The sequence below is a fragment of the Aedes aegypti genome, chromosome 2 (genome assembly GCF_002204515.2).
Source record: "Aedes aegypti strain LVP_AGWG chromosome 2, AaegL5.0 Primary Assembly, whole genome shotgun sequence".
In the NCBI taxonomy this organism is placed as follows: Eukaryota; Metazoa; Arthropoda; class Insecta; order Diptera; family Culicidae; genus Aedes; species Aedes aegypti.
In genome coordinates, this window is record NC_035108.1 from 233,566,700 (window position 1) to 233,594,293 (window position 27,594).

At 34.1% G+C, this 27,594-nt stretch overlaps 1 protein-coding gene across 1 annotated transcript in view; it reads left to right on the forward strand.

Moving 5' to 3' along the window:
• Nucleotides 1–18,999, forward strand: part of LOC5569113 (synaptic vesicle glycoprotein 2B) — a 35,012-nt gene extending 16,013 nt beyond the window's left edge. The window contains exon 7 of the mRNA XM_021844471.1: nt 18,092–18,999. Within this exon, the coding sequence (XP_021700163.1) occupies nt 18,092–18,269 (178 nt within the window). The 3' untranslated portion in view covers nt 18,270–18,999. The remainder of the gene's footprint in view (nt 1–18,091) is intronic.
• The last annotated feature ends 8,595 nt before the right edge of the window (nt 19,000–27,594 follow it).

The following is a 27,594-nucleotide window of genomic DNA, read 5'->3' on the forward strand; positions in this document are numbered from 1 at the left end:
TTATGTCATACTTTGCTCGAGTCTGCAGTATCTACACGAGAGCAAAACCTTCTAGTCATTCACAGCTTGATAATCTACAGCTGGAAAGGAAAGGTTACTTGAAAACTCAAAATTTCAAGGAAAGAATGGGAGTCGTCGATCGGACAGCAACGTTCTGAGGTGCGTACGAGTTCCTTGCTTCAGAAGTGCTCACTTAAACAAGCACGTTCGGTTGCTTGACCAGTAGGACTGGAGAATTTAGATCTGCGAAATGTTAATCGGAGAGTCTTTTCCCGGGAGAAAACATAGAAGACCTTCCTCAAAACTGAATTAAAGTGAAATATTCTGGAATTCAAGATTGCAGGCAAAATGCCCAACTTGTATCCTTACTTACGTTACTAAGATGAAGGTGAACAAAAAAAATTTGAGGTTTGGCTTCGATACATCTTCACCTTAAATTGTTGAAACCCATTATGACTCGTCTGTATCACTATCTATTAAACAAAGCAGACATTCCAGAAGTCTTCCGACGACTCCTGTAGTAATCCTGTTGCAGAGCGTAACAGCTAGTAGGGGAAAGCATCAATTTTTGATTCATTCACACGTTTCAAGCCTGCTTTGTAAGAAAATCTGAAAATTGGTACAGATTTCATGTGGGTCGGAAATTGATGCTTTTCCCCTAGTAAATTTCTGCATGCCATATTAATTTAGCACCACCAATAGAAATATTAGATGGTAAACACATTAGGAAATATTATACAAATAACTCTTAAGAACACATTTGTTGGCCCTGAAAAGGGCCGATTGAATTGTTGAATTCGAGTAACACGGGCACATTTTGTTGGTGCAGCGCCCGATGAGGTTTGCGGTGGAGATGACGATGGGCGCTTCAATAAGCGGCTTTGGTCGATTTTCTTCAGCCATCTAGTACAAATCTTGCCTTTGCGTACCGATTCCTGCAGGGCCTATTCTGGAAACACGAGTCAATTTAGGAATCTTGAGCGATTTCACAATCCGGTCGCTGGATGATCAAGAGCTCTGTGGCATACACGGTGCTCGAATTACCGTTATTATCAAATAAAATATACCATCCAAACGGCAGTAGGCAGTTGATTTCTGACATTGTTTTGCACCTCTGGGCCGAATTTGAAAAAAATCCTTAGTCAGAATTTTGAGTTACGCCCTTTTGAAGTTTTTATGATAGAAATCACATGAAGTATGTGACTTTAACTTGTTAAAACAATCAGATTACATTTAAATTTTGTAGTTTTATTTTATTATCTGGTTTTAGATATTGAAAAATTCATTTTTCAAAACTTTTTCTAGACCGACATTTGAAAAGGGCCAATGCTTTGTTTAGCTATTACTAATCAGCCAATACACGAAAAATGATATCTACCAATCTAACGCCTGATAGTGATTTTAGGAAATTGTCCAAAGCATTCACATATGTATGAATAAATTCATTGACATGATATGCAGATACGCCCTTTTGAAGTGTATGGGAAGAATATTTTACGGTAAATTCCGTTCCATCTACAATCAACGGTTAGGTGCATACATAATCATTGCACCTTTGCGGTTCTTCTTATTTCATTCAATTTTGCAAGTTGCATCCCTTGTTGATTCAAATATTACGTAACGCAGAATTTTCCAATTTGCGACCCCTTCCCTGCCACACGTAACAGCTTTTGTAAGGAAAATTTAAAAATTTTGTATGAACCGTAACACTATCGAAGACCCCTCCCTCTCCCTATTGGGTTACGTAACACTTGAATGATCCCATATTTTCACGTAATATTGTCTAGAGACTGACATAAGAAAAGGGCCAAAGTATAATTGAAATATATACAAATCAATATAGCTGAACAATGACTGCATCAAAGTTGATCGAAACACTCGAACATCACATCTATCTACATTATATAATATATGTATTCTATTCAATTCTATTTAATTTTTTTCTAGTCTAGTTTGTTCGATTCTATTCTATTCTACTCTACTTAAATTTATTCTATTCTGGCACCCTACTTGTTCTTATACATATTTTTACAAATAAACACTGTATTAATTAACAACTGCGCGCAAAAGATGTATACTTTCCATGTTTGTACGGCTTTATAGCGCTCCCAGGTCTGTGAAAAATTACTATGCACAGACTCTGACTCCTAATCCGTGCTTCTCATATGCTCAAAGAAAATGAAGATTGGAATGGTTATTTCACTGTAAGTTTAAATAAGGGTTTCAATTTATAAATGTTTATTTTGTATGTATTTTAAGGAATTGAAGCATTTTGTATTAAATGCTTGTCATTCGACCTGGATCCCAGTTTTGAAGGTAATTAGAACAAGTTTGTCGTGAGCTGAGTCTGTCGAAATCTTCGAAATATCATATCACAAAGTTTCATGTAAAAGACTTCTGCAATGCGACTGATCGAGTGCTAGGCTGGCACAATGAGCAGGCGTCGGAGTCTGTGTATAGCGCTGTTTTACAGACCTATCAGCGCTATAAAGTCGTATAAACAACGAAAGTGTACCGTTCAAATGATTTGCGCGCAGTTGTTGATTACAACAGTGGCCATTTGTAAAAATATGAATAAGAACAAGTAAGGTTTATCAGAATAGAATAAATTTAAGTAGAGTAGAATTGAATGGGACAGATCAGACTAGATTAGAAAATAATTAAATAGATTAGAATAGAATACAGATATATGATATAGATACAGATATTTGATGTTCGACAGTTTCGATCAACTTTGATACAGTCATCGTTCAGCTATATTGATTTGTATATATTTCAATTAAACTTTAGCTCTTTTGTAATGCCAATCTAGACAATATGTGTACGCGTGCAACTTGCTAAATTGAATGAAATAAGAATAACCGCAAAGTTGTAATGATTATGTAGGGAGTCGATGCCGGTGCGTATTATGGACCCCCTAAAGAAAAACATAAACTTAACACTCTAAACAACCTTATTCCTTTGAAAATCCACCGGGGGAACTTCGATTGCATTGTTAGTCAGCAGTTTCAGTCAAAATGTTTGGTTTAAGGTGCATAAATACAGAAATTTGAACAGTTTTGTAAATGAAACCACGCAAGAGGGTCCATAATAGGCATTTCCAGGTGTGTCCATAATAGGCATGTCGGCAGCGAACCGGAATACATTGGAATCAAATGGAGGGTCCATAATAGGAAACGTCATATTTGTAAACAATCCTATTATGGACCCCGAGAGGGTCCATAATAGGCATAAGGACAACAGTTTTCCAAATGAGTATTTCATTGGCTAAATTGAATGTTTTTGTGTGTTTCAAAAGCGCACTATGATGTAAAGACATGGAACTTGTTGAAGGGTTGCACAAAACGTATATTCATCTAAGATATCATTGCAAAAAAGCGTCTAGAATGAATCTCAGCTACTAAGGGGTCCATTACTAGCACTGAAACCCTATGTACCCAACCGTTTATTATAGATGAAACGAAATTCACCATGCAATATTCTTTCCATACACTTCAAAAGGGCGTATCTAAATATCCTGTCCAAGAATTATTCATACATATTTGAATGCTTCGGACAGTTTCCTAAACTCACTATCAAGCGTTGATTGGTAGATATCATTTTTCGTGTATTGGCTGATTAGTAATAACTACACATAGCATTGGCCCTTTTCAAATGCCGGTCTAGATAAATCTTAGTATTTTTTCATATTTTTATCGTGATGATATGGAAAATAAATTAAACTACAAAATTTTATTATAATCTGATTGTTTAAACAAGTTAAAGTGGCATACATCATGTGATTTCTATCATAAAAACTTCAAAAGGGAGTAACTCAAAATTCTGACTAAGGATTTTTTTCAAATTCGGCCCAGAGGTGCAGAACAACGTCAGAAATCAACTGCCGTTTGCCGTTTGGATGGTATATTTTATTTGATAATAACGGTAATTGGAGCACCGTGGCATAGGTAGCGAGGAGCTGAGCAGGTTCGGTCACATTTTGACGGCGCACAGGTTGAAATACTCCTTACCCGATGGGATTTGCGATGGCGATGACGATGGACGCTTCAACAAACGAATTTAGTCGTGACGGCTCCGATATGCGTGTTGTTCCATTCGCGTCCCATTGAAAAATGAGCTGAGAATGCGAATAGGGTTGTCGCAAATTAATCGATTATTTCGATTAATCGATTATTCGACTTACTAATCGATTAATTTTTCATTGATAACTGGCTCACTTAATAATCGAGATAATCGATTAATTGACTTCGATTATTTGACGATTTTTCCTAAATAAAATGTCCAATTCAAACTACGGTGGTGTTTTCCTGTAAAACAATGTGTTGTGTAAAGCTAAGTATGCTGTTTCACTAAAGAAAAGTAAAGAAATTTCTTTACTGAATGGGTCAAGAAATTTCCTACAGAGAGTCCTATTTGAAATGACATTTCTTCTCAACTGCGTACTGCGATCAGAGAAATGTAATTTCCTGGTCATTTCCGGGAAGAAATTCTCCTGGCATCGAGATAGGCGATTCGTTTTCTTGTCAGTAGCAAACCAGTTTTCCAAGATCATCGGTGCGAGAATTGTTTTCGATAAATACAATCCTATAGTCCTATACTGCCGTGAATCGCAAGGCAGTCTCATCTGCTTTTTTGTCCAATTTTTGTTTATACAAGTTTTGAACATACATTCCTATGGCCTTTCAGCTACACTAACGAGACTGTATAATTTGTTCGGAAAAATTTGTAAAAAAAAATACCAAATCAAATTGTCCTATAATGAAATGTGACCTCATTACAGTCCCACTGCATAGTTTTGTAACGTGTTATACAAAAATTAACGGTGTTTTGATCATCCTAATATTTCTCTCAAAAGCTATCAGAATGATAAGCAAAATGTGAAAGTTTCATTGATATCCAAACATGTGTCAATCTCCTGAACTTTTTATAGTATTCGTTTGAAGGGGACTCACTTGCGATTCACAGCAGTATATTGTCTATCAATTAAATGGCCATGGGTCATTATGTCATTGCACACGGCACAAATTTTTACTACCGTTTCAATGTTTTACACTTTACAGGGAGAAGAGTAAAATATTCTGCTCAATTTCCTTTATTCACTTTTGGAAAGATTCCTACCTCCACATTCAGCGTTTCCTTGATCTTCCTAAAGTATCTCTTGAGATTTTCCCACATTTTTAAACGAATGATTACAATGAATTTATCAAAAAATCTAATTTTTTTGCTTTCATTGTACATCGGGGTAATTTTTAGACATTGTCACTAAAAAAAGAGATAGTTCTGATATTTCCTTACTTAAAAAAACTTACTTTGGAAAGCGATCATATCCATGCTACATAAATCTTTCAGTGACCTCGGCGAGCGGCGCTACAGTGCTTTTAAATACCCTCAAAAATTAACTTTTGATCAAATTTAATTTTCTTTTACACTCTAATGAAAAGGTATGAGACCCTAGAATAGAGTTCTGAACAGTTTTTGTAAATTTGATCATGCTGTACACAAGGAAGTGGTATGGTCAGAATTTCATAAGCGTGTATGGCTCACTTTTTTATTCTGATTCACCAGAGCATCAAGTCACGGACGATTGATTTTGGCCATGTGATATCGGTTCTGGTAGATCTTTGTGTGAAAATTTTCTGAACATCATGTTGTACCATCATTCGTCAGCTCAAAATCTATGATTTTTATCCACACTCAGAAAGACGTCATACCATAGCAAATATTAAATAGGTTATATCCGAATTCTTCATTTTATGACAAAACACGAAGATAGAACGAAATTTATATTATTTTTATACAAGAGTAAAAAAACGTAAAACCTGCGATCAATAACTAGAATCATAGAATCGGTACAGATAGGGCTACAGAAATTGCTCCAGAAATATCGTATGACAAATTTCCAGAGTGATTCTCCCGTTAATTTATCCAGGAATTCATAGATTAATAAACTTGTACAGATTTTTCCACAGATATATCAAAAAATTGCTCCAGGAATCACATTGCGAAGATTTTTCCAAAGAGATCTCTAGGAATATTTATAGCTGTGTAATCCATGTAGATGTCTCTAGGAATTCAACATGAAGCTCAAATATGAGATTCCTTTATTTTTTTTCTCAGGAATTGCTTCAGAAATTTCGTGATTCGTCCAGGCATTTCTTCAAAGGATTCTTGGAATTTATTCAGGAAGTTGGTAGAGATTGTCTCGAAATTCATTTCAAGACTCCTGCAGGCATTATTTTCAAGGCTATACCTCCAGGCATTTAAAAAAAAATAAAAATAAAAAAAAAACTGTCGAAATAATCTTTAGCGTTTCCCAAAAACATTCCAAAATATTTCTCTATCACTTCCATCTAGGATTCCTATGCAAGACACTACAAGAAAACTCTCATGAAACCGTACACAACGTCCTCTACGTGTACCTGCAGTATTTGCCCTAATTCCTTCAGAAATTCCTCCAGACGTTACTAAGAGATTTCTTCAGCGATTTCAACCAGGGCTCTTAATGAAAACCTTCCTCGGATTTTTTGGAGAAACTCTTGGAGTATTTCCTGAAAGAATTCCAGGAAACAATCTGGAGGAAATTTTTGAAGAAAACCCAGGAGAAATAATTGGAAAAATTCCGAAAGAAAAAAAAATAGTCAATTCCAGGAGGAGTTTTCAGATGTATGAATATAATGGATGAGTTTTTACAGGTATTCTTCAAAGAATTTCAGAAATAATACTTGATGTTTTTTACTAAAGAAACCCCGGAAGGAATTTCAGGATGAATTTGTTGAGAAATTATCTGTAGGCTTCATGGAAATCTTGTAAGAACAAATAAGGGATTCCTGAAATACAAAACATGAGGAAATTCTGACCGATTTTAGGAGAATTGACTGTAAAAAACAGGTAGAATCTCTTGCAAAAAATCTTGAACAATTCCTAGAATAAGTCGTAGAGGAATCACTGGATAAATTTATAAAGGATAATCTTAGGATTTTTTTGGAGGAATTCTTCAAGAACCTCAAAAAGATTTATTTCGAAACTCTGAAGAAATTCCTGGAGTAACTCGTGATAGAACCACTGGAAAATGTTTCGAAGGAGCCAAGTGATGTTTATGAAGCAATGGTTGGAGAAATCCCTAAACAAATTTCTAAAAAAAATCTTGAAGGAATCCCTAGAGGAATTTCAAACAAAATACTTGCAGCCATCTTTTAAAAAAATTCAGAAGGAGACCCATAAGCAATCCCTAAAAGTTGTACTAGAGCCATTTATAAAGGAATCCTTGGATGAATTATTTAAATACTTGCAGGAATTTTTAGAGGAACCCCAAATGAAATTCATAGTCAAATCCGAAGAAGAAAAACTGTAGCAGCAAAACAGACGCGACTCGAATAATTCCAAGTATAATTCTTAATTCCTCTACCGGCAGCTTCATCTTATCACCAAAAAACAATATTTAAATTGCTATAACTTTTTTGGTTCTAGATATTTTTGCACCTTTTTTTCACATATTCTCAACAAACTTTTCTATTTTTGGATTTTGTGTCGGTATTGACCAATGGTCATCTAGTTTTGAATATAATCCGGTATTCCTTGGGGGCCCGACACTTCTCATATAAAATTTCTTAGGCCGCTATTTTGTTTTTAGTCGATTTATAACAAAAAAAAAAAAAAAATGCGGGCTATACACTGTCAGGTAATAAAGAGCTTCTCTGAAAAAATCATTCAAATCGGTTGAGTTCCCTTCTAGAAGTCCAAAACTACAATATGATGTTTTTTTAAGTTTTCAAGATCTTGTTACGGCCGCAGTTGTACCAAAAGCATAAAAGCTTATTACTCAAAAAACGGTTGCACCGTTTTGTTTCATTTTTTCACAACAGACTCTCATCAAAGTATAGTTTTGAAAAGCCAATAACCGAACATGAGAAAAATCTGTAACTTGAGATATTAACGGGTCATTGGCTACGCGTCGGTCCCCCAAAGAATTTTGGAATATCTCCGGATCCAGATGACCAATAATCAAAACAAATACAGATTATTAAAATAGAAGAGATTTTTGAGAACTTGTGGTGGTGCAAATATATTGAGAAACAAAACAGTTATAGCGATTTCAATATTTCTTCATGGCAAAATATTGAAGCTGCTCGTATAGGGGTTAAGAAACCTCCGACACAAAATGCCTAGGGGAATCTTTGGCAGACTTTTTGAAAAAAAAATCTCGAAGGAAATAACTAAAAAAATCTACTGAGAATTTCTGAAGCAAAATTTCTTGAAGGCATCTCTGGAGGGGTTTCATGTGGACTCCTTGGTAGTTTTGCTGGAGGAATCTCATGAAATTTTCTAGAGAACTCCCTGAAAGAATCCTTGTGAGAATTTTTTCAAGGGAATTCCGTGAAATATCTGGGACAAATGCATGGAGGAATCTTTGGAAGCATGAATGATGGTGAAATTACGGGAGAAATTCCTAAAAAAAAATCCTGTCTGGTGGAATTCCTAAAAGAGTCTCTGGTAGAATTCCTGCTGCAATTGTTTCTAAGCCAATGGCCATTTTCGCCCTCAATGCATGATGTGAAATTTTTGTTTAATACATAACTTTAACAAAGGACCAACAAAACAAATATCCAGTTTTCCTGAGGAAAAGGGAAAATATCCAGGTCTTACTCCAAGAATTCTGCCAATTTTTTTATTAAAATTTTTAAATGAATTCTTAAAGGATTAAATTCTACAAATTTATCCAACATTTCCTCAGGGATTTTCCTTGAAGATTGCTCCAGCAGTTTGGCCTGAACATTTTCACGGGTCAAAAGTATCAACAAATTTATTTTTAAACTACCGTCTAGCTACGACTTCCTATTAACGTTCAACGCTCCGTCATCGCAATCATCGTGATCATCGAAACTTCAAAAGCAGTTTTACTGCTCAAAACTAAGAATTATTCGATGAAAATGTGTTCACCGTGTTTCGATTGGAGAATAGAATACAGTAAACACATTTTCATTGAATAATTTTTAGTTTTGAACATAAAAACTGCTTTTGAAGTATCGATGATAGAGATGATTACGATGACGGAGCGTTGAACGTTAATTAAAAAAAAATCTGCACATCAAAAAATTGTATATTTTTTCCAAATAATTTGAAGCGAACTAGTATACCAATACGAAACGTCGCATACAGGGAAACAATTAAAATTTGTTAAGCATAACAAAAAAATCTCAAAAACTGTCTTTACATATGTCATGTTAAGGTCGCCTCGTACCATTCAATGTGACTATTTTCCGTGCGTCTAGCTTTCGTCATTAAAATTCTCTTTAGAATTTACCCCCAGATTTATTTCGAAAAATAATCCAAGTCGAGTCTAGTACATGACACTGAAGACGGCTTACAGTTGTGGTCGAAATACGCGTATCTGTCAAAGGGTACAAACGCTAGTGAAATTAAATGGTATAGTACGAAATTCAGTTTTTCATATACTTATAATTCCTGAATAACATCCTTGACGTTTCTCTGGTGACATACTTAGAAAAAAGACTGGGAAATTTTATTTATATTCAGATGAAATTCCTTGTGAAAATCATGACATAATGCATACAGTAATACGAAAAGTAACACTTATGATAATGTAGCGAGAAAATAATAAAAAAAATAATCTAAACAAAATACTTTATAGAAATTTCTGGTCAGATTTCATGATTAATCGATCTCTTTTTCTTCTTCTTCTTATATCGATCATAATCCCCTATTTCCTGCTAAGTTTCTCTTTGTTTTCTTAACTTTTGTTTGGTTTCTTATTGTTTTTTTTTCTGGTTCCAGTTTGGTGTCTTTTTTTCAGGAAAGAACTTACAAGTTCCAGTCCTAACTGTCCATAACTGCAAATTTGTAACATTCGACAAAAGTCGGCATTAAATATATGGAAATGGAAGTGTGGATTTTATGGTAGTATGGGAAGAAAGTAAAATTTTTAAAAGTTACCATGAACTCAAAAGTGCTTACTTGAGATTGACATTTTGTATAGACAATATTGCATGTAGGGAGAATAGTCAGAAAATAATTCTGATAGAAATTTCATTGCTACAACATTACGGGGCTCATGTATAATCTCAATGTGACTGTTACAACTGGTAAACAAATTGGTATTTTTTTTTCGAATTTTCTAGAACAATCTCACAGATTTCAGGAAGTTGATCGTAAGTGTTTATCGTTTGATGACTCTCCACGGTATTAACTCGAAATTGTCAAAAATGTCGAAAGTGACAAATATGCAGTTATGGGCAGTATACCAGTCCTAGTCAAGAGTTGACATGGAAGCGGGTCAACGGATTTGTATTTTCTTTTTCACTGATGCATTTGTCCAGAACTCAGACGCATGCGAGGGGAAATTTCATAAACTTTATAGATAACGTTAGGAAATTGTGTGTAATAATTTGTAGAATAGACGCCCATAAACATGCAGTATGCCGGGATAGCTAGGTTATAATGTAAAAAAGCAAACACATAGATTAATAGTAAAAATTATATATATCTTTACCGTTCTTCTCCTTGCAGAATTGTGAAAAAATATTCAGAAGCAGGGTTGGGAAAAAATCTGAAATTCACTCTACAGTAGTCAAACAAAGCCAATCACAGTCAGCGAAGCCAGTGAAACTCACGCCCATCGCTGCTGTAGGCAAAACGCCTTGAAAATTGCAAAACACCCGTTGCTAAGGGCAACCCAAAATTACTGTAGAAAAATGTTCTATTTCCCGTTGCATTTCCCGCATTTAGAGCCTTCAATGACACTACCGATTTAGAGAAATTCATGTACCCAATATAGGCTACTTGATGAGATTCACGATTTTAAACTACTGTAGTGAGAGAGCCACGTGATTTTCGCGAAATTCAAGCCTACTACTATTACCATTCCCAGCACTGTTCAGAAGGTAGAAAACTCTGAAGTAACCTAAACAGAGCTTACCTGAGAAAACTATGTATCGGTATTAGGGTATTAGATATTAAAATTTCATGAAAAATGAATTGAAAGTTCATTCGAAAGTCGTGCAGAAACTCATTTCAAAAAATCCTTAGAATTTTGTAACAATTCCGTAAACATATTTAGTGGTTCTGATAAATACGAATTGTTTTACAAATTCTTTAAGTTATTCCCTACAATTTACCATGAATAAAAATATCACAAATTTCAATGGAAGTTCGATCTAATTATTCTCCAGGAGTAAGGGAAGCAAAACAGAAATTTTCTACAAAGCTCGTTCATGTATGTTCTGCATAAATGGGTCAGTTATATGTTTTTTTTCATTTCCATAATGGAAATCATGGAAAATGGGAAAGGAAAGGATAAGCTTCAGAGTTATAAGTGTAGGCCATTGCTTCAACGAAATTGTATACTAATAACATACTTAAATTCATCTTGATTTAAAAAAATAACTTGAAGAAACAATTTACTAAGCCATGAACCTCAGCTTCATGCTTCGAAAATTGGATAAGTTCTATTAAATTTTAAAAGAATTTTATCGTGCATGTCCATCTGAATTCACATGAATTTATCTATTAGGAGCTATTTTTAAAACTGTTTTTCAATTAAATTTCGGGCAAGTTGAAACGGCTGTAAAATTTCGTAATAATTTCAAATTTTACTACAGAAACATTGTGCTAACAAATGAAACCTACTTAAAGGAACGAGTATTTCATTTTGCCCCAGGGGACGGACCTGGTGTAGTGGTTAGAATACACGCCTCTCACGCCGAGGACCTGGGATCGAATCCCATCCCCGAGATAGTCACTAGAAATTTCAGTGACGACTTCCTTCGGAAGGGAAGTAAAGCCGTTGGTCCCGAGATGAACTAGCCCAGGGCTAAAAATCTCGTTAATAAAGATAGAAAAAAAAAAAAAAAAATCATTTTGCCCCACCCGTTTTAGCCTACTCCGGTGTACCTTATAGCAGTAAGAACTCATATTTACAGAAAAAATGTCGATTAATTCGATTAATCGAAAAATACTAGTCGATTAATCGGTATTCTTGGACTGTAATCGATTACCAACTAATCGATTAATTGACATTTTGCGACAACCCTAAATGCGAAAGCCACTCGAGACTTGCTCGCCAACCATGTTCACAGTCTGACGGCACAAAGAAGAATGAACGAAGAAGCAGGAATCGGTCTCCTTTTATAGTGCGAAGCGGAACGCAAAAGAAGTGTGGAAAACTGCTTGAACATGATTGGTTGCATAAGAAAGGGGTCGACATGTTCCCAATTTTCAATAGTTTATTGTCAAAAATCAATAGTTTTCTCCATTCGAGAAAATTGTTGTATACATTTCCGACCGGTTGGTGGAAAAATATTGAAAATCTATCGATAAATGGCTGAGTTATACGCGTTTAAAATCTAACATAATTTCGTGACGGTCACCAAATTTTAGATTTTCAATGGGTACATGCATGCCCTGATTCGCTACTCGCCACATAGTAACGCATATGCGCTAGTGTCTATGCACGAAAAATCGCTAAAATGCGGTAGCGTGAAAAATATTTGTATGACGAAAAGCATCTAACGAATTATTTCTCAAAATTGGGAACTATTTTCGAAAAATTAATTGGTACCGGTTGTACGTGATGATAATGGCTTACACTCCTACCAAATATTTTTTCGATTAATCCTTTCATTTACGAGAAATTTGAAGTTAGATGCATTTCCCCATACAAAATTAAACGAGAAAACTTCTGCTGATCAACTGTGGACAAAAGCAAAGCAGGTAATCCATTGACACCCAGTATATTGCTGTAAAATGTAGTAAACGTAAAAAATTAGCTCAATCTCTGGAATGAGGCTAATACAAATACTAATTTTATTCCTTGTTATCCCATCCCCCCTACACCCTTCAAGAAAAAGTGGAATTGTATGGAACATTCAAAACAACCTTTATTTCCTTCTTCCGCGAGAGAATGCTTTTCTTATTCATTTTTTAATAAATCACAAGCTTTCATCACATTTCAAGGTCGAGTTTCAGATAATCTAATTAGTTAACTGCCATCTGGGTCGATACTCCAGGATGAAAACAATATGTACAAATCACATATTTCATTTTCACGATTTTTTTTTATTTATTTATTTATTTATTTATTGTGAAATAATCATCGAACAACATGGTCTACATGATCTACTTAATCTTAAGTTATTCTAACACAGCTAATATTAACGAGCATTACAGAGTCGATTTTTAAAAAAATCTATAGACGAGTCAAAATCAAACAAATAATACACTGAATTAAACACATTGCACATGGATCGTATAGGCTCATTAAGCCCGTAAAGTGTACGACGAGAAGGAAGGTACAAAAATCCTCTAGTTCTTAACGGTCTTTCGATGGCATAAATCCCAATTGTCCCTAAAATCTTAGGTGAATCTATCTTACAAGTTAATAATTTAGTTGATTGTTTAAAAATTTTTCTTGCAAGCGATCAAATCACGACACTATAAAGTAACTGGTTCCAAGGTGTCGTTATTCAGCTTCAAACCGCTTCAAAACTGTCAACCGCACCATCCATTACGAGGCCTTCACTGAATCTGTGAGAAATCTGAAATAGATGATATTTCAGTATTTTAGTAATGATTTGACTGCTTATGTATTTAAAAACTATTTACATACCTATTCAACAAACATGCCTAAACGAGACTTTCGTCTTTGTGTGCAGTTAAAGCTTTTCAGAACACATGACAACCCACTTGGGGCCCATTCACAACTTTCATAACGCTTTAGGGGGTGGGTTAACGTTTTTACGGTTCATACAAAAATAATAGACTATCAATACAAAAAGTGTCACGAGGGGGTGGATGGGTGTCTAAAATGGCCAATTTAAGCGTTATGAAATATAAGGATTGTTTATTTTATAAAGTGGACACCTTGTGCATGCTGTATCTTTTTGATTTATAAATTAAATTTCAGGCAGTTTTCTGCACATCAATCGACTAGTATTAAACAATGTTGTGATAATAAAAATTCTCCAAAATAATTAAATTTCACACGAATATGGCACAACGATTAGAACGGTCGATTTTTAAAGGTTATCAAAATCAATGATTGATAGATATTGGCTGGAAAATTCGACAATTTATATTTTTTATTGTCAAAAAAGGCTTGTTCTTCAAAAGCATCATCAATCAGAAGCCTGATGGAAAAAATCAAGCTATTTTTGGAACAACAATTTTACAGATATAATAAAATCATTTTTCCCTTATATTTTTAAGAGAAAACTATTTAAAATTTGAAGGGAACTGATATGAGTAGAATTTTTTTGTTAAAAGTTTGTCCTGACGGAAGTCCTAATATAGTATTAATATGAAAAATAACTTACGCCTTCATAAAGTTACTTATCTAGTCCCCACGTCACATTTAAAGAACAATAGAAACACATTTGCTTTATTCTTAAAACACCTTTCAAAGTACATTGACAATCATCAAAATTGGCAACACTGCTGTAAAAAAATCGATTTAACTTTCCACATATTATTTTCATAATATGTTATTCTGAGATTACCAATTGAAATATTTGGAGAAAACCATTTACAATTTGCTGTAGATCGATAAATATGCGTACACGATTTTAAAAGTATGAGACTTTTCAATAAAACTACCATAAACAGTAAAATGTGTGCTTAAGACTATAATTTAAACGCACGATTTAGCTCTCGTTTGTATAAATATAGTTTCTTTAGTAAACCAACCTAGTTTTGAACACTATTTTTACTTTTCTCTTTTGCTGGGAGTGAAAGGATGGTGTATTAGCAAATTTGGCCATAAATTGGTTAATCACTAAAGTTACCTAATGTCAGAGAATGGTGGAATATAATTGATTTTTTTAAAGCTATACCTTTAGTAGAATAGTAAAGGATACAAACATACAATAGGTTCATAAAAATTAGGATTTTTGTTTTGCGAAAAATAATGTTAAACTTTGACAAACAGCTTTTCTTAGGAGTTTTTGGAAAACCTATTTAGCTCATCAACTAAAAGCATTTTCTAAAATCTTATATTTTTACAGCATTGTAGAATAATAGTTTAACGATGCACAGAAAACCGATTTCGATTTTATCAATAAATAAAAAAGATATAGCATAAACAAAGTGTCCACTTCATAAAATGAACAGTCCTTATGAGCAAGCCCTTGTTCAAACAAAACTCGCGCGCAAAGGGAAAAAACCTAGGACATGACGTGACAGCTCAACTAAGACTGCCCTGAAGCAAAAGCCAATGCTACTAGTATTTTTTCTAAGTATATCTTCTGAACAAATTGAAATATCAAGGCTTAAAATTTGGTAGTTTTTTTGCACGCTTCATTCATTCAATGCAACAGAGCTAGCATCCTCTGTTGCATTGAATAATTGAAAAATCAGGTTTATTTTCTAAACTGACGATGTTTTTAGAGTAAATCGAAACAAATTCCATTATTTTGCTCTCAATGGATTACCTGCTTTGCCCTTGTTCACAGTTGATCAGCAGAAGTTTTCTCATTTCATTTTGTATGGGGAAAGGCATCTAATTTCAAATTACTCGTAAATGGAAGCATTAATCGAAAAAATATTTGGTAGGCGTGATAGTCATTATCACTACGTACAACCGGTACCAAATATTTTTTCGAAAAAACTTTCCAATTTTGAGAAATAATTCGTTAGATGCATTTCGCCATACAAATATTTTTCGCGTTACCTGTTAGCGATTTTTCGTGCATAGACACTAGCGCAAGTGCGTTACTATGCGGCGAGTAGCGAATCAGGGCATGTATTTAACCCATTAAGCAGTGTTGATAGACACACACTCAAATCTCAATCAATACGCTCGATGAGAGCAAACTCATTAGAGATCTGCTTCGCAAATCTCACGCTTGAGTTTTTAGTCGCAAAATCACTCAATCAACTCAAACCGTAAAAAATGATTCAGTCGCAAAACCCGTCAAAAACTCGTGAAACCCGAATGTTGTTATTTACGTTAGAAAGGATTATAATAATTTTACCAGACTAACAAGAAATTATTGCTGTGTGAGTGTAAACTGTGGAATTACGAGACAATGAGTCAAAAAGGTGAGCCAACTCATCCATGATTTTTTTACTGCTGAGTAGCGTTATTGTCAACTCACGCATGAAAAATCTCAATTGAGTTTTTCACAACACTGCAATTAAGTATGTTGTATTTATCTTAGTATTGTAGAAGCACAAGCGCAGAGGGGTGACGTCCAATTTTTTCCCTATGGGATTTGACAGGTCAAGTTGTGCCTCCTTATCGGGAGCATAATTTATACTCCAGTATCAAATTCCACTCACACTTGTATATTTTTCGAATGTTTACCTTCCATACGAGGGAGAACAGTACAAAACGCATGGAGCGCAACAAAATATGTTAGAGCTGATAAATGGTCATAAACTAAAGAAACCCAAATCTTTCCTGGGATATTCAAATCACATACAATATACAAAAAAAAAAGAAGTGTGAATCAATTTGTTCAGAACGTCACGCGAGTTATGCGTTGAATTTGTGTGCCGTGGTTCATTTCTCCACATTCGCCCCAGCTGTTTTGCTGATGTTGTGAACAATGCACATTTTAATGGATGAGCTCTGCTATCGTTTTATAGGAGACAACAAAAAAAGGAGCTCGAAGCTATCTCCTGCACATGCGGTAAACTTGACAGCGAATTTGAGAAAAATTAAAAACAAAAATCTCAAGCAAAATGTTAAAATTTTTTGGTGAAAACTCTATTTTATGAACTAGCAACCGGCCTGGCTAGCAACAAAGTGCCCTGTTGCAATTCAACTCAACGAGATGAAAGTAGGCCTTTGCCAAAACGACCAATGAGAAGTGGTATTTTTTCGTTTTGTACTTTTACCTGACACGTCTTGTCTTAGGGAAAAACATCTGACAGAGTAAATGTTTTGATTTCAAAAGCAGATTGCTATTGTAAAATTGAGGAAAATTTGACACTTTGAGTATCATCTCCAAAATATACATACTAGATGTTGGTAACAAGATTATCAGTGACAATAGAGGTCTAATTCTTATACGTCTATTGCACCACTACACAAATTACTCATTTTGCATGTATTGATGAGCAAAAAATATAAACTTGAACGTAATTCACGTTCTGTAGTTGTTATTTGGGTTGAAAGTTCAGTCCTTTAAAACTGCCTACGAGCAGTTTAATCCTAAGTTTAAACCCTTTTCCTTGTTTCTGAAACCGTCGCCTAAGAGTCTCAAATTCACTGTCGCATTGGGATTTTCTCATGAGACAACGCATGAGCCAGTGCAGATATGAGCTAGTACATTGCTACATCTAAAAAAATGTGTCTCACTGTAGATCGTACTCAACCGCGCGATTATTGTTGTGCCCCAATGACAAGCTGATCTGATGCTCTTGATATGAAGCACGTATACATGATGACAGTATGGGACTACATGAATTTCATATTTTCCCACACCATTTTCAAACAAAGTGTATCAATTTTCATTACAGTAAAGCACACATTGAAACATGAATGTTGCGTTTAAAAATGCGGTTGGTTCGATAATCCATATGAGACAATTATGCTTTTATGAACAGTGCATAACAATTTTAATTTAAGCGCCAATGTTAACTTGCATGGAAAGTTGAAAAGTGATTTTGTACAGTGATCCATAATATGCCAAAATTTAATCCATAATGCAAAAAGTGATCGATAATATTGTTTTCAGCAACAGAATGAGTATATGATTTTTGTACAATCCTGAATAACTATTACTCACAAACTAGTTTACCAATCGAAGTTCCAAGTTAAAACGATACGATTCATGTTTGTAATTTTATGTTTTCTGTATTGCTTTATAAAATTTAGTAGGTTGAATTTAAGACTATTTGATCGGTAATTGTGGGGTGATGGTATATTTTCATTATTGGCAGGAAACTATACAATTATTGTGGCTTCTTTCCAATTTCCAATCTAATGACTCTTGAAATGTTATGCTTTTGGGGTAGTGACCTATTCGGCGTAATGATGTCTGCGTCTGAGCAAAGTGGTAGAATCTTTCTGAAAGTAATCAAAATGTATACAAACTCATCAACATTTGATTCGTTTTTTATTTTCCATTTCCAGATGTACCGCGGTGGGCTTTTTCGTCTGTGGAGGACATATTGGGGCCATGATGGGGGCCCCATTGTACGCAGCGTTTCCGGTGACCTCCTCGAAAGTAGCAGCAATAATCTCGACCATCTTTCTAAGTGTTCCCATTTCTTCGGCCATTATTCTTAAGGACCCATGCCTGCTCCTATGAGTGAAACATCAAACCTTTTCCATGCAACACCACGATCTTCAGAGGGCTATCGATGTAAGGCTAAATGCACATAGCGAAAGCTTGTGTTTCATATGAAGTGCATAGGGTGTGTACAATGTGCAGGAGATGGAAGGTGGAGAGGGATTTTTGTTTGCGAACTGAATTGTGATATTTCCATTGTTAACTTATTTTGTCTATATTTTACTCTAACCAAGCGCCTATTTTATGTAATTGTTATAAGTATATTATTTTGCAAATGATAATCAGAGACTTTAAACTTTGCTGTATACATCCATTATTTCGAGCTTAATTAGTAAAAGCATTGTACGAACCCCTCTTGGTAATTAGTCCTTTAGAAATCAAATGATAGATTACGATTATGATAGAGATGAAGAGATAATAGCTCGACAGTGAATAAATAATTTGCTCGACAGTTTAAACAGCCGTTACTCAAACTTCACGCTTGAAAAAAGTTTATACAACTGTTGTTCATTCAATTCTGACATCAATTATTGCGTTTTTGACTTCCAACTATGAATAGATCAGTTATTGCTGGGGTCAGTGAGAAAAAAGGTTGTCGTGGACGACTTCCTTTTTCTAACGAATGATTTTTAATCGGTTTTATCAATCTAAACTTACTCGTTATCTATGGAATAAACTGCTCTCCGTATCGATGCTTCTGTTCAAAGAACAAATGCATTGTACAAGACTCCACAATTCGTATGCGTAAAGGGTCATCCAAAATGATGAACTTATGATTTGCACGCAATTTGCACATAAAAAACTTTTCGGTATCTTCTTTCACAGAACGGATGTACTTTTATGGATTGTACGCATGAGAAGAATCTCCCCAAATGATATATTTAGCATATATCTATCCGTTAGTGTTTGGTACCATGGGTCCATCCAGTAGCGTAGTTAGGAGGGTGCTGTCCGCACCGGACCCGGGTTCTTAGGGGCTCCGAATTTATGGTGAACATTTTTATGGCAGTAGAAATTCAGTTTTTACCCCACTAAAATAAAACAGGTTATTTATGATAAGTAGGGGCCCCTATAGCATCCAGTGTATTGAGTAATATAACGTTCATTTCAACTATGACGTACAACAGAGCTTTTCAACAGAATATCGTGGTTTTGGATTCAAAAATACATTATTCTGTTATTGATCGAATATCTAGGAACCCTCTGTTGCATCAGCCTGAGGAAGCCAGGAATCGATATGGATTTTTTTTTAATATGAGCCGTATTCTAACCAAGCCGTTTCCCATGCTATTTAAAATGCATTGTTTTACTCCAGAGATTACTACGCGACTTTTCCATAGGTTTACACATTTCTCTTGGACAAGTTTCAGGAATTCTTCTTGTGATTCGTCCAGAGATCCCTCCGGAAATTATAATAAAGATTCCTCTAGCAATTCTCTCAGGAATTAGGATTGAAAATATTAGAATTACTCCTCAAGCAATACTAAGATTGAATTATTCAGAATTTACTCCAGGAAATCGTTTACCAGTCCAACCATGGGATTACTCCGTGCATTCTCCCAACAATTTTTTGAGAAATATAGAAAAATTGTGTAAGAAACTCGCCACTGATTCCTTCAGTTATTACTATCGTATGGTAACTGGTGAAAAATGTCAATTAGTTCAACCGGTGACTCCTGATATTTTTTTTCAGACATTTTGAGTTCTTTCAAAGATATCTCGTATATTTTTGGAGTAAATTCTCAATGGATTCTTCAATTTTATAGTTCATTTAGGTTTTAAGAGCGCAAAAACCTACAGCAATTATTCCTGTAATTTGTTCAAAAGTGACATTCAAGATTTCTCAGAGTTTTTTTTAGAGGAAATCTTTGGAGAATCTCGAGTAGAAATCTTTGAAGAATCTTGAGTGGAAATCCTTGGAGAATCTCGAGTGGAATAATTTTCCTCTTGAAAACCCTCAGGAGATTCCACAGAATTTCATTTGGTAAATTTTTCAATAATTATTTTATCAGTTTTTCTGGAGACTCGCCCGAAATTTTTTTAAGAATTCAGATGACATCCAAACATTTTTAAAATGCTTCTTACATGTAGAAATTTATAATATAATTTAAAAAGGATCAGTAATTTGTTTAGGATTTAGTTTAAAAAAAAACCTTCTTTTTTTTTAGGAACTGCCTACTATTATTTCTGAAAAATTTCTTAAGCACCTTCTTGGAGATGTTCTCAGAGAAATCCTAGATGAATTCTTTGACCACTTATTTGGAGAATTTTTGGAAGAACCTGTTAATACAATTCTAAATAGAACTGATGGTATTTTTAGATAAATTTCTAGTTGAAATGTTAAACAAATTCAGAACGAAAATAAAAGAGAATAAAAAATCCTAGAATTAATGCCTGGAGTTTCTATAGAACAATTTCTGAAAAAAAAAGCAGAGAAAGATCACTTCGTTTTGAAACGAATCTTTGAACAAAACTCTGGAGTAATTTTTAAGGGTATCTTTAGAAATGAAAAATGAATTCTACAAGGTCGAATTCTTCGGGAAGCTTGTAAAGGTCCTAAATTACATTCTCAGGATCAAATACTTTATACTTGGCGTAACGTCACGAGGAATCTCTTAATGAAATTTTCAGCCTCTCTTAGATATGACTGATTGAATTATCTCAAGAATCCTTTTAAATACTTAGTTCCTGTTCAAACTATTTAGGGTCACGTTTCTCGATCATGAGGTCTTTAAAGTTAATATTTTAAGACACTTATCCGTTACCAGCCTTGAAGTGGCGTTATCGGCATATTACTTCTTATTCATTGGCATATTGATTCCTAAATAAAAAGTTAAACATAACTTCAATCCTTTTTTTTGAGATATCTGAAAAGTATCACTCCAAAACGCCAAAACGCGGAAGTTGCTGTTTCGTTACCATACTGGAATTGATTTATTTTGTATTTGATTTCCATACTGAAGTTCAAGATCTTTTGCCTTAATTCATCAAATTCGTGAATACTGACCACAATGGGCCACGTGTATGGCCTGATTCGCTACTCACCACAAGTAACGCTCATGCGGTAGTGCCTATGCACGAAAAATCGCTAAAAGGATTCGCGAAAAATGTTGGTATGGCGAAATGCATCTAACGAATTAGTTCTAAAAATTGGGAACTATTTTCGAAAAAAGTATTTAGTGCCGGTTGTGCGTAATGATGATGGCTATTAGGCATTTCACGCCGGAGTTCTCTCTCTTTTGCTCTTCAACTTGAAAACAATGGTGCCAATACTGGTGTTAACTTTGACAGGTACTGGCACCGTTGTTTTTAGATTTTCCGAAGGAGGAAAAGAAAACGATTTTCTGATGACGTCACCGTGCAATGGACAATGCAATAACGCCTACCAAACATTATTTCGATTTAATCTTCCATTTACAAGATATGTTAAGTTTCCCCATACAAAATGAAATGAGAAAACTTCTGCTGATAAACTGTGGACAAGAGCAAAGCAGGCTGTGCAATCCATTGGCCCTTCACTTGAATTTGTTGCACTTTAAGAGGAAAATAACCATCATCGTTTTTCAAATTATCAAAACCAGTTTTTTTGCTCAAAATTTAAGCAATGTTCAAGAAAACCTATCATTGCATTACACTTGCCATATGGATTGCAATGATGGATTTTTATGAGGATTTCTTTAAATTTGAACGAAAAAACTGGTTTTTCATTTTTGATGATTGCTGATGATTGAATGATGGATTCTTGAGCCTTAAATTCATATTATGCATCGAATTGATTGCTCATTTCGACACAATTTATATCCTTATTTATTATACCTTGGAAAACAACGCGCAAAAATGCGAATTATTTTTTATTTTCATACGAAAAATCTTACCATGGAGATAGGGGACTGGAAAACCTTCAATGTTTTCTTACTTAATATTGTTTCACAGGCTTTATTTAAAAATGATAATATTTGAAAAAAAGTGGAATTTTTGTGGTAGCTGGTGCTGGAATACAAAAAAAAAACTGAAGTAATGAACCTTGCCAGAACATGACAGTTCAGATATATGAGAAGTTTTAATATTTTAAGTTATTTACAGAGTGTTGCATTGTAAAACAATTTCTCAAAATAACAAAACAAAAGTTGTGAAAGTTTAACCAAACCTGAGTAATAACTGAAAGGTATGTTGAACTAAATGACAATTATCAGTCTTAAATATTATTATAAATCATTCATTCCCTATTCCAATATTCACTGAACTGAAGCTGGTGTTATATCGATCCAAATATTTTGTTACTGTTGTTGAGTCATTACTTGTTATTCTTAGAACTAAAACCAATGAATTTATAGAGCACTTTTATTGTTGGTCCCTACCTTACATAGGTTGCTCAATCACACTGGGATGAAAGTCATTACGTAAAATAGCTAAATCAAAACATATGCATGTCATTTTCATACATATCTTCTGCATACACAAGTTAAGCATGAATTAGTCTGTAAACAAATAATGTACATCAGGATTTCAAATATTTATCACTTATTACACGCTGATGTTTTTATTCTAGGTTCTAAGTTGAAGCTTGACGATTGAACGGTGATTCTTTATAATCATTATTATGTTTTGTATAATCATGCATAGAGAATAAAATATTGCTTAATTAGGGACAAACATCTGAAAGATATAAATCGATTCATATGCTGTAAAATAATAAGAGAGAATATAAGAAACACACACTAAAGTTCCCTCCCGCTGTGGTTAGTGATAAGCACTGAAAACTAATATAAATGAAGTATAATTTTTCTTTGAAACTTTTCGTCATCACGAAAATTTAATAGTATGTAAAATGAAGTTATGCAGCTTTGGGATTAAATGGGATTTGGGCAAGCTGTACCATGGATTGTAGAACATTTCAAAATTCGACATCGAAATATCATCTAGAATATTTCTATAGAAAATCACCCTAACAACAGATACGTTGCAAAGAATTTCCTGATGCTGACCCTTTTTTACTCCAATTTATAAAAAAATAGCTTCAAGTTAGTTCAGTTGTAAAGCAATTTGTGGAGAGATTGCTTATGCAAAAGCCCTTGATGACTGAAATCAATATTCAAATCCACAATGCAATAAAAAAAAGAACATGATTGAATAACAGTGATGATATATAAAAAAAATAATAGTAATCATAAAATGTAAATGCATTGAATAGAATAAGCTAGTGTTAGGCAGTAACGGTTAAGATGCTTTACAACGTAAAACAGAAAAGTTGTTTAATAAAGTTGATCGAATACTATAAATACTACGAAAGCAATGTACGAGATCAAACGTGAGATGAACGATTTTATCACATTTCCATTTTTGAGAATTTCGGGTTCGGTAAGAAACGAATATCTGGGGATTCCAAATGTTTAAGGATTGTCTGAATTGATCAAGATAGAAGATTACTAAAATAAATATGAAGCTAAAAGGATTTGTAATAGAAATCATCACGATAATTCTCGTACGATTCAACTTCTCTGTCTTTCGGAATTCCGTAGGTACACGAAACGAGTTGTGAAATTTTCAAAAAGAAGTTTGAGTCTATCTCTCCGACTGAATCATCTTACATACCTGAAGCCCATCTATAATGCATCCTAATGCAACCAGAGAAAAAGTGACGAATTTCGAACGGATGCAAAATGAATCATTTGATTCTTGATTCAAAGTACAATGAGCTCGATCAGATTATAGCAATCAACCTACAATTTTAATCCTAAGCAAGGGTTAAAAATTTAAAAGGGTTAAACAAAGAGCTAGACAATTTAAGAGAAGCATGACAGCATTTAATTTGCTTCAGATATTCTGGTGTCCAGAACCATATTGTTTTCAAACAGTAAATACCCCTTTGCATTTGGTGAGTATCTTACAAAAAAATATTTTTTTTATCAACGATGTGAACAAATTTTTACAGGTTTGGTGATGAATGAATTAATAAGTTATTGACTCGGTTTGATTCAAAGTTATGATAACCGAAAACAAAAAATCAACTCGAATTTGCTCCAGAAATAAACATGATAGTGCAAAATTTATTTTTTCTAATAAAAAGCAAAAACTTGGAATTATGATAAAGATTTACTTGGGCGCTTCTGACCATGATTTTTCTCGGCCGAATTGTCAGTAATGAATCAAAAGTGTCAAAAATAGGATCTGGCTCCCTATTGGTTTGTTGTTTAAGTATAAACATATAACACAGAATTGAGTATGAATCTTACAAAATCGAGCATTTGTGGCCCAACAAGAGTTTCTATTTAAGATTTATAGCTCAATGGGTTACATGTATGGCCTGATTCGCTATCACACCAAATTTTTATTGTTGTAAACCAGCAATTTTTTGCTGATTTTTTTTGTGCTGTAAATTCAGCAATCGATCCAGCAAAATAAAATTTGCTGAATCTTTCAGCAAAGCCAATTATCATCAAAATGACAGCTAGTTTGCTGACCATACAGCAAAGCACATTTGAATTTGCTGATCAACTAGTAATTGATTATTGTTTTTTCTTGTGGGATATTTTGCTGATTTCCAGCAATTTCAAGTCGCCAGCAAACGCTTGGTGATAAATCTACAGATATAGCTGATGTTCATTACTGTTCTTATGCAAACTTAATAAAATGCTGTTGCGTTACATTTCATAAACATTTATTTTCACAAAAATAAACACTGCGCTTTGGGGACATTAATAAGGTAGAGGCAAAGCACCGTCTGCCGTTCCGGTTTTGTTACCATCCTAAAAAACACTCAAATGATTCATCAATATTTAATACTTTATTGAATATAGTACTTGCCAAAAATGATATTCCGAAGGATGTATGAACAATTTGACTAGTTGGTTAAATTTGTTTCACAATTCCAAGCTGATAACGACACGAGTTCGAGAGATTTTTTTATAATTTTAAGTTTATCGGTTGACAAGAACAACTACTGTTTGTTGGTTTTTCAGCAAACAAAAAATTGCTGATTCGAGTTCAGCAATTATGTTTACTGGTTTACGGCAAATCTTCAATTTGATTGCTTGTTATCAATCATCTGACATACAATTTACTGAAAATCAGTAAATCCGATGACGTTGACAGGTAACCAGCAAGTTAGATTGCTGAATTCCAGTAAACAATTGTAGAAATGCTGTGGATCAGTAAAATGGTGAATTGCTGAATTGGTTTCAGCAAACAAAACTGCTGGAAGATTGATGGAAATTTTGGGGTGTACACACCCCCTGCTTTGCCTCTACCTTATTAATGTCCCCAAAGCGCAGTGTTTATTTTTGTGAAAATAAATGTTTATGAAATGTAACGCAACAGCATTTTATTTAGTTCGCATAAGAACAGTAATGAACATCAGCTATATCTGTAGATTTATCACCAAGCGTTTGCTGGCGACTTGAAATTGCTGGAAATCAGCAAAACAATTTCTAATAAAAAGCAAAAACTTGGAATTATGATAAAGAATCTGGCTCCCTATTGGTTTGTTGTTTAAGTATAAACATATAACACAGAATTGAGTATGAATCTTACAAAATCGAGCATTTGTGGCCCAACAAGAGTTTCTATTTAAGATTTATAGCTCAATGGGTTACATGTATGGCCTGATTCGCTATCACACCAAATTTTTATTGCTGTAAACCAGCAATTTTTTGCTGATTTTTTTTACCTTATTAATGTCCCCAAAGCGCAGTGTTTATTTTTGTGAAAATAAATGTTTATGAAATGTAACGCAACAGCATTTTATTTAGTTCGCATAAGAACAGTAATGAACATCAGCTATATCTGTAGATTTATCACCAAGCGTTTGCTGGCGACTTGAAATTGCTGGAAATCAGCAAAATATCCCACAAGAAAAACCAATAATCAAATACTAGTTGATCAGCTAATTCAAATGTGCTTTGCTGTATGGTCAGCAAACTAGCTGTCACTTTGATGATAATTGGCTTTGCTGAAAGATTCAGCAAATTTTATTTTGCTGGATCGATTGCTGAATTTACAAATCATTCCAGCAATACATAGTGTTACTGATATACAGTACTTTATGATTTGTTTGCTGAAATTCAGCAATATTATTTGCTGGATACTTGTCAACGTTTTCAGTTTTGCTGATTTTCAGTAATTTATTTGACAGATTTGGAAATTCGCCGTAAATCAGTAAACTTAATTGCTGAACTCACACCAGCAATCATGTTTTTGCTGTAAACCAGCAAACTGTTCGATCTGTCAAATGAGAATCTTCACAAACAATCAAGATTTTCTCATCCGTTATATCTGCTCGTCAAGATCTTTCGGAAGCGTGAAAAGTAAAAGTTTTGTGATTTATTTGAATAAGTTTGTGTTGCGATGGATAATGCAATTTAAGGAGTTGTCTAGTAAGTACAAAACTTTAATTTATTGCCTAATTTTTAATTGCGATTGTATTCCAGGATGGCAACAGAATCGGAAGACGAATGGTGGTAATACATATGGCTCTGTCTCCTTACTCCAGAATATGGCCTGATTTTTTTCTTTTGATTAAAGTGTTCATTTTTTCCGAAAATAAAAGTGCATAACATGTGTAAAATAATATCTTGTCTTAATTTTCAATGTGATCATCACTAACATCAGCTATTTTAGTACAATTTGCAATTGCTTAGAAGCAGTAAAATTTGCCAAATCCCCATTACTGATCAATCAGCAAATTGAATAATAATTTGCTGAATGTTCAGCATAACAGCTGTCACTTTTATCAAAATTCACTTTGCTGAATGATCAGTAATTTATAAGTTTGCTGGATGGATTGCTGGACTTACAGCACAAAAAAAAATCAGCAAAAAAATGCTGATTTACAGCAATGAAAATTTGGTGTGTACAGCACAAAAAAAATCAGCAAAAAATTGCTGGTTTACAGCAATAAAAATTTGGTGTGTAGTGTCTATGCACAAAAAATCGCTAAAAGGTAACGCGAAAAAAAAATTGGAAGGCGAAAAGTATTTAACGAATTATTTCTCTAAATTGGGAACTATTTTCGAAAAATATATTTGGTTCCGATTGTACGTAATGATAATGGTGTCCAAAATGTATACTTGATGTCCGAAATGTATAACAGATAGGCAATTAAAAAACGCTTTTTTGGCACCTATTGCTACAGTTTGAGGGCTTTTTCTCTCCATAAACTCAAAAAACAATGATACATTAAGCATATAAGTATCATACCGTAATAAAATATTAGTATCTAAGGCAGTGAATCGATCGCCGTTTCCAGACATATCCTTAGCCTGTCCAAAATACATAATTTACCCTAGTTTTCGATAAAACTTAAGGGTGGTCCTTTCTGTTTTCTCAAATTGGTGGACCCCTCGTA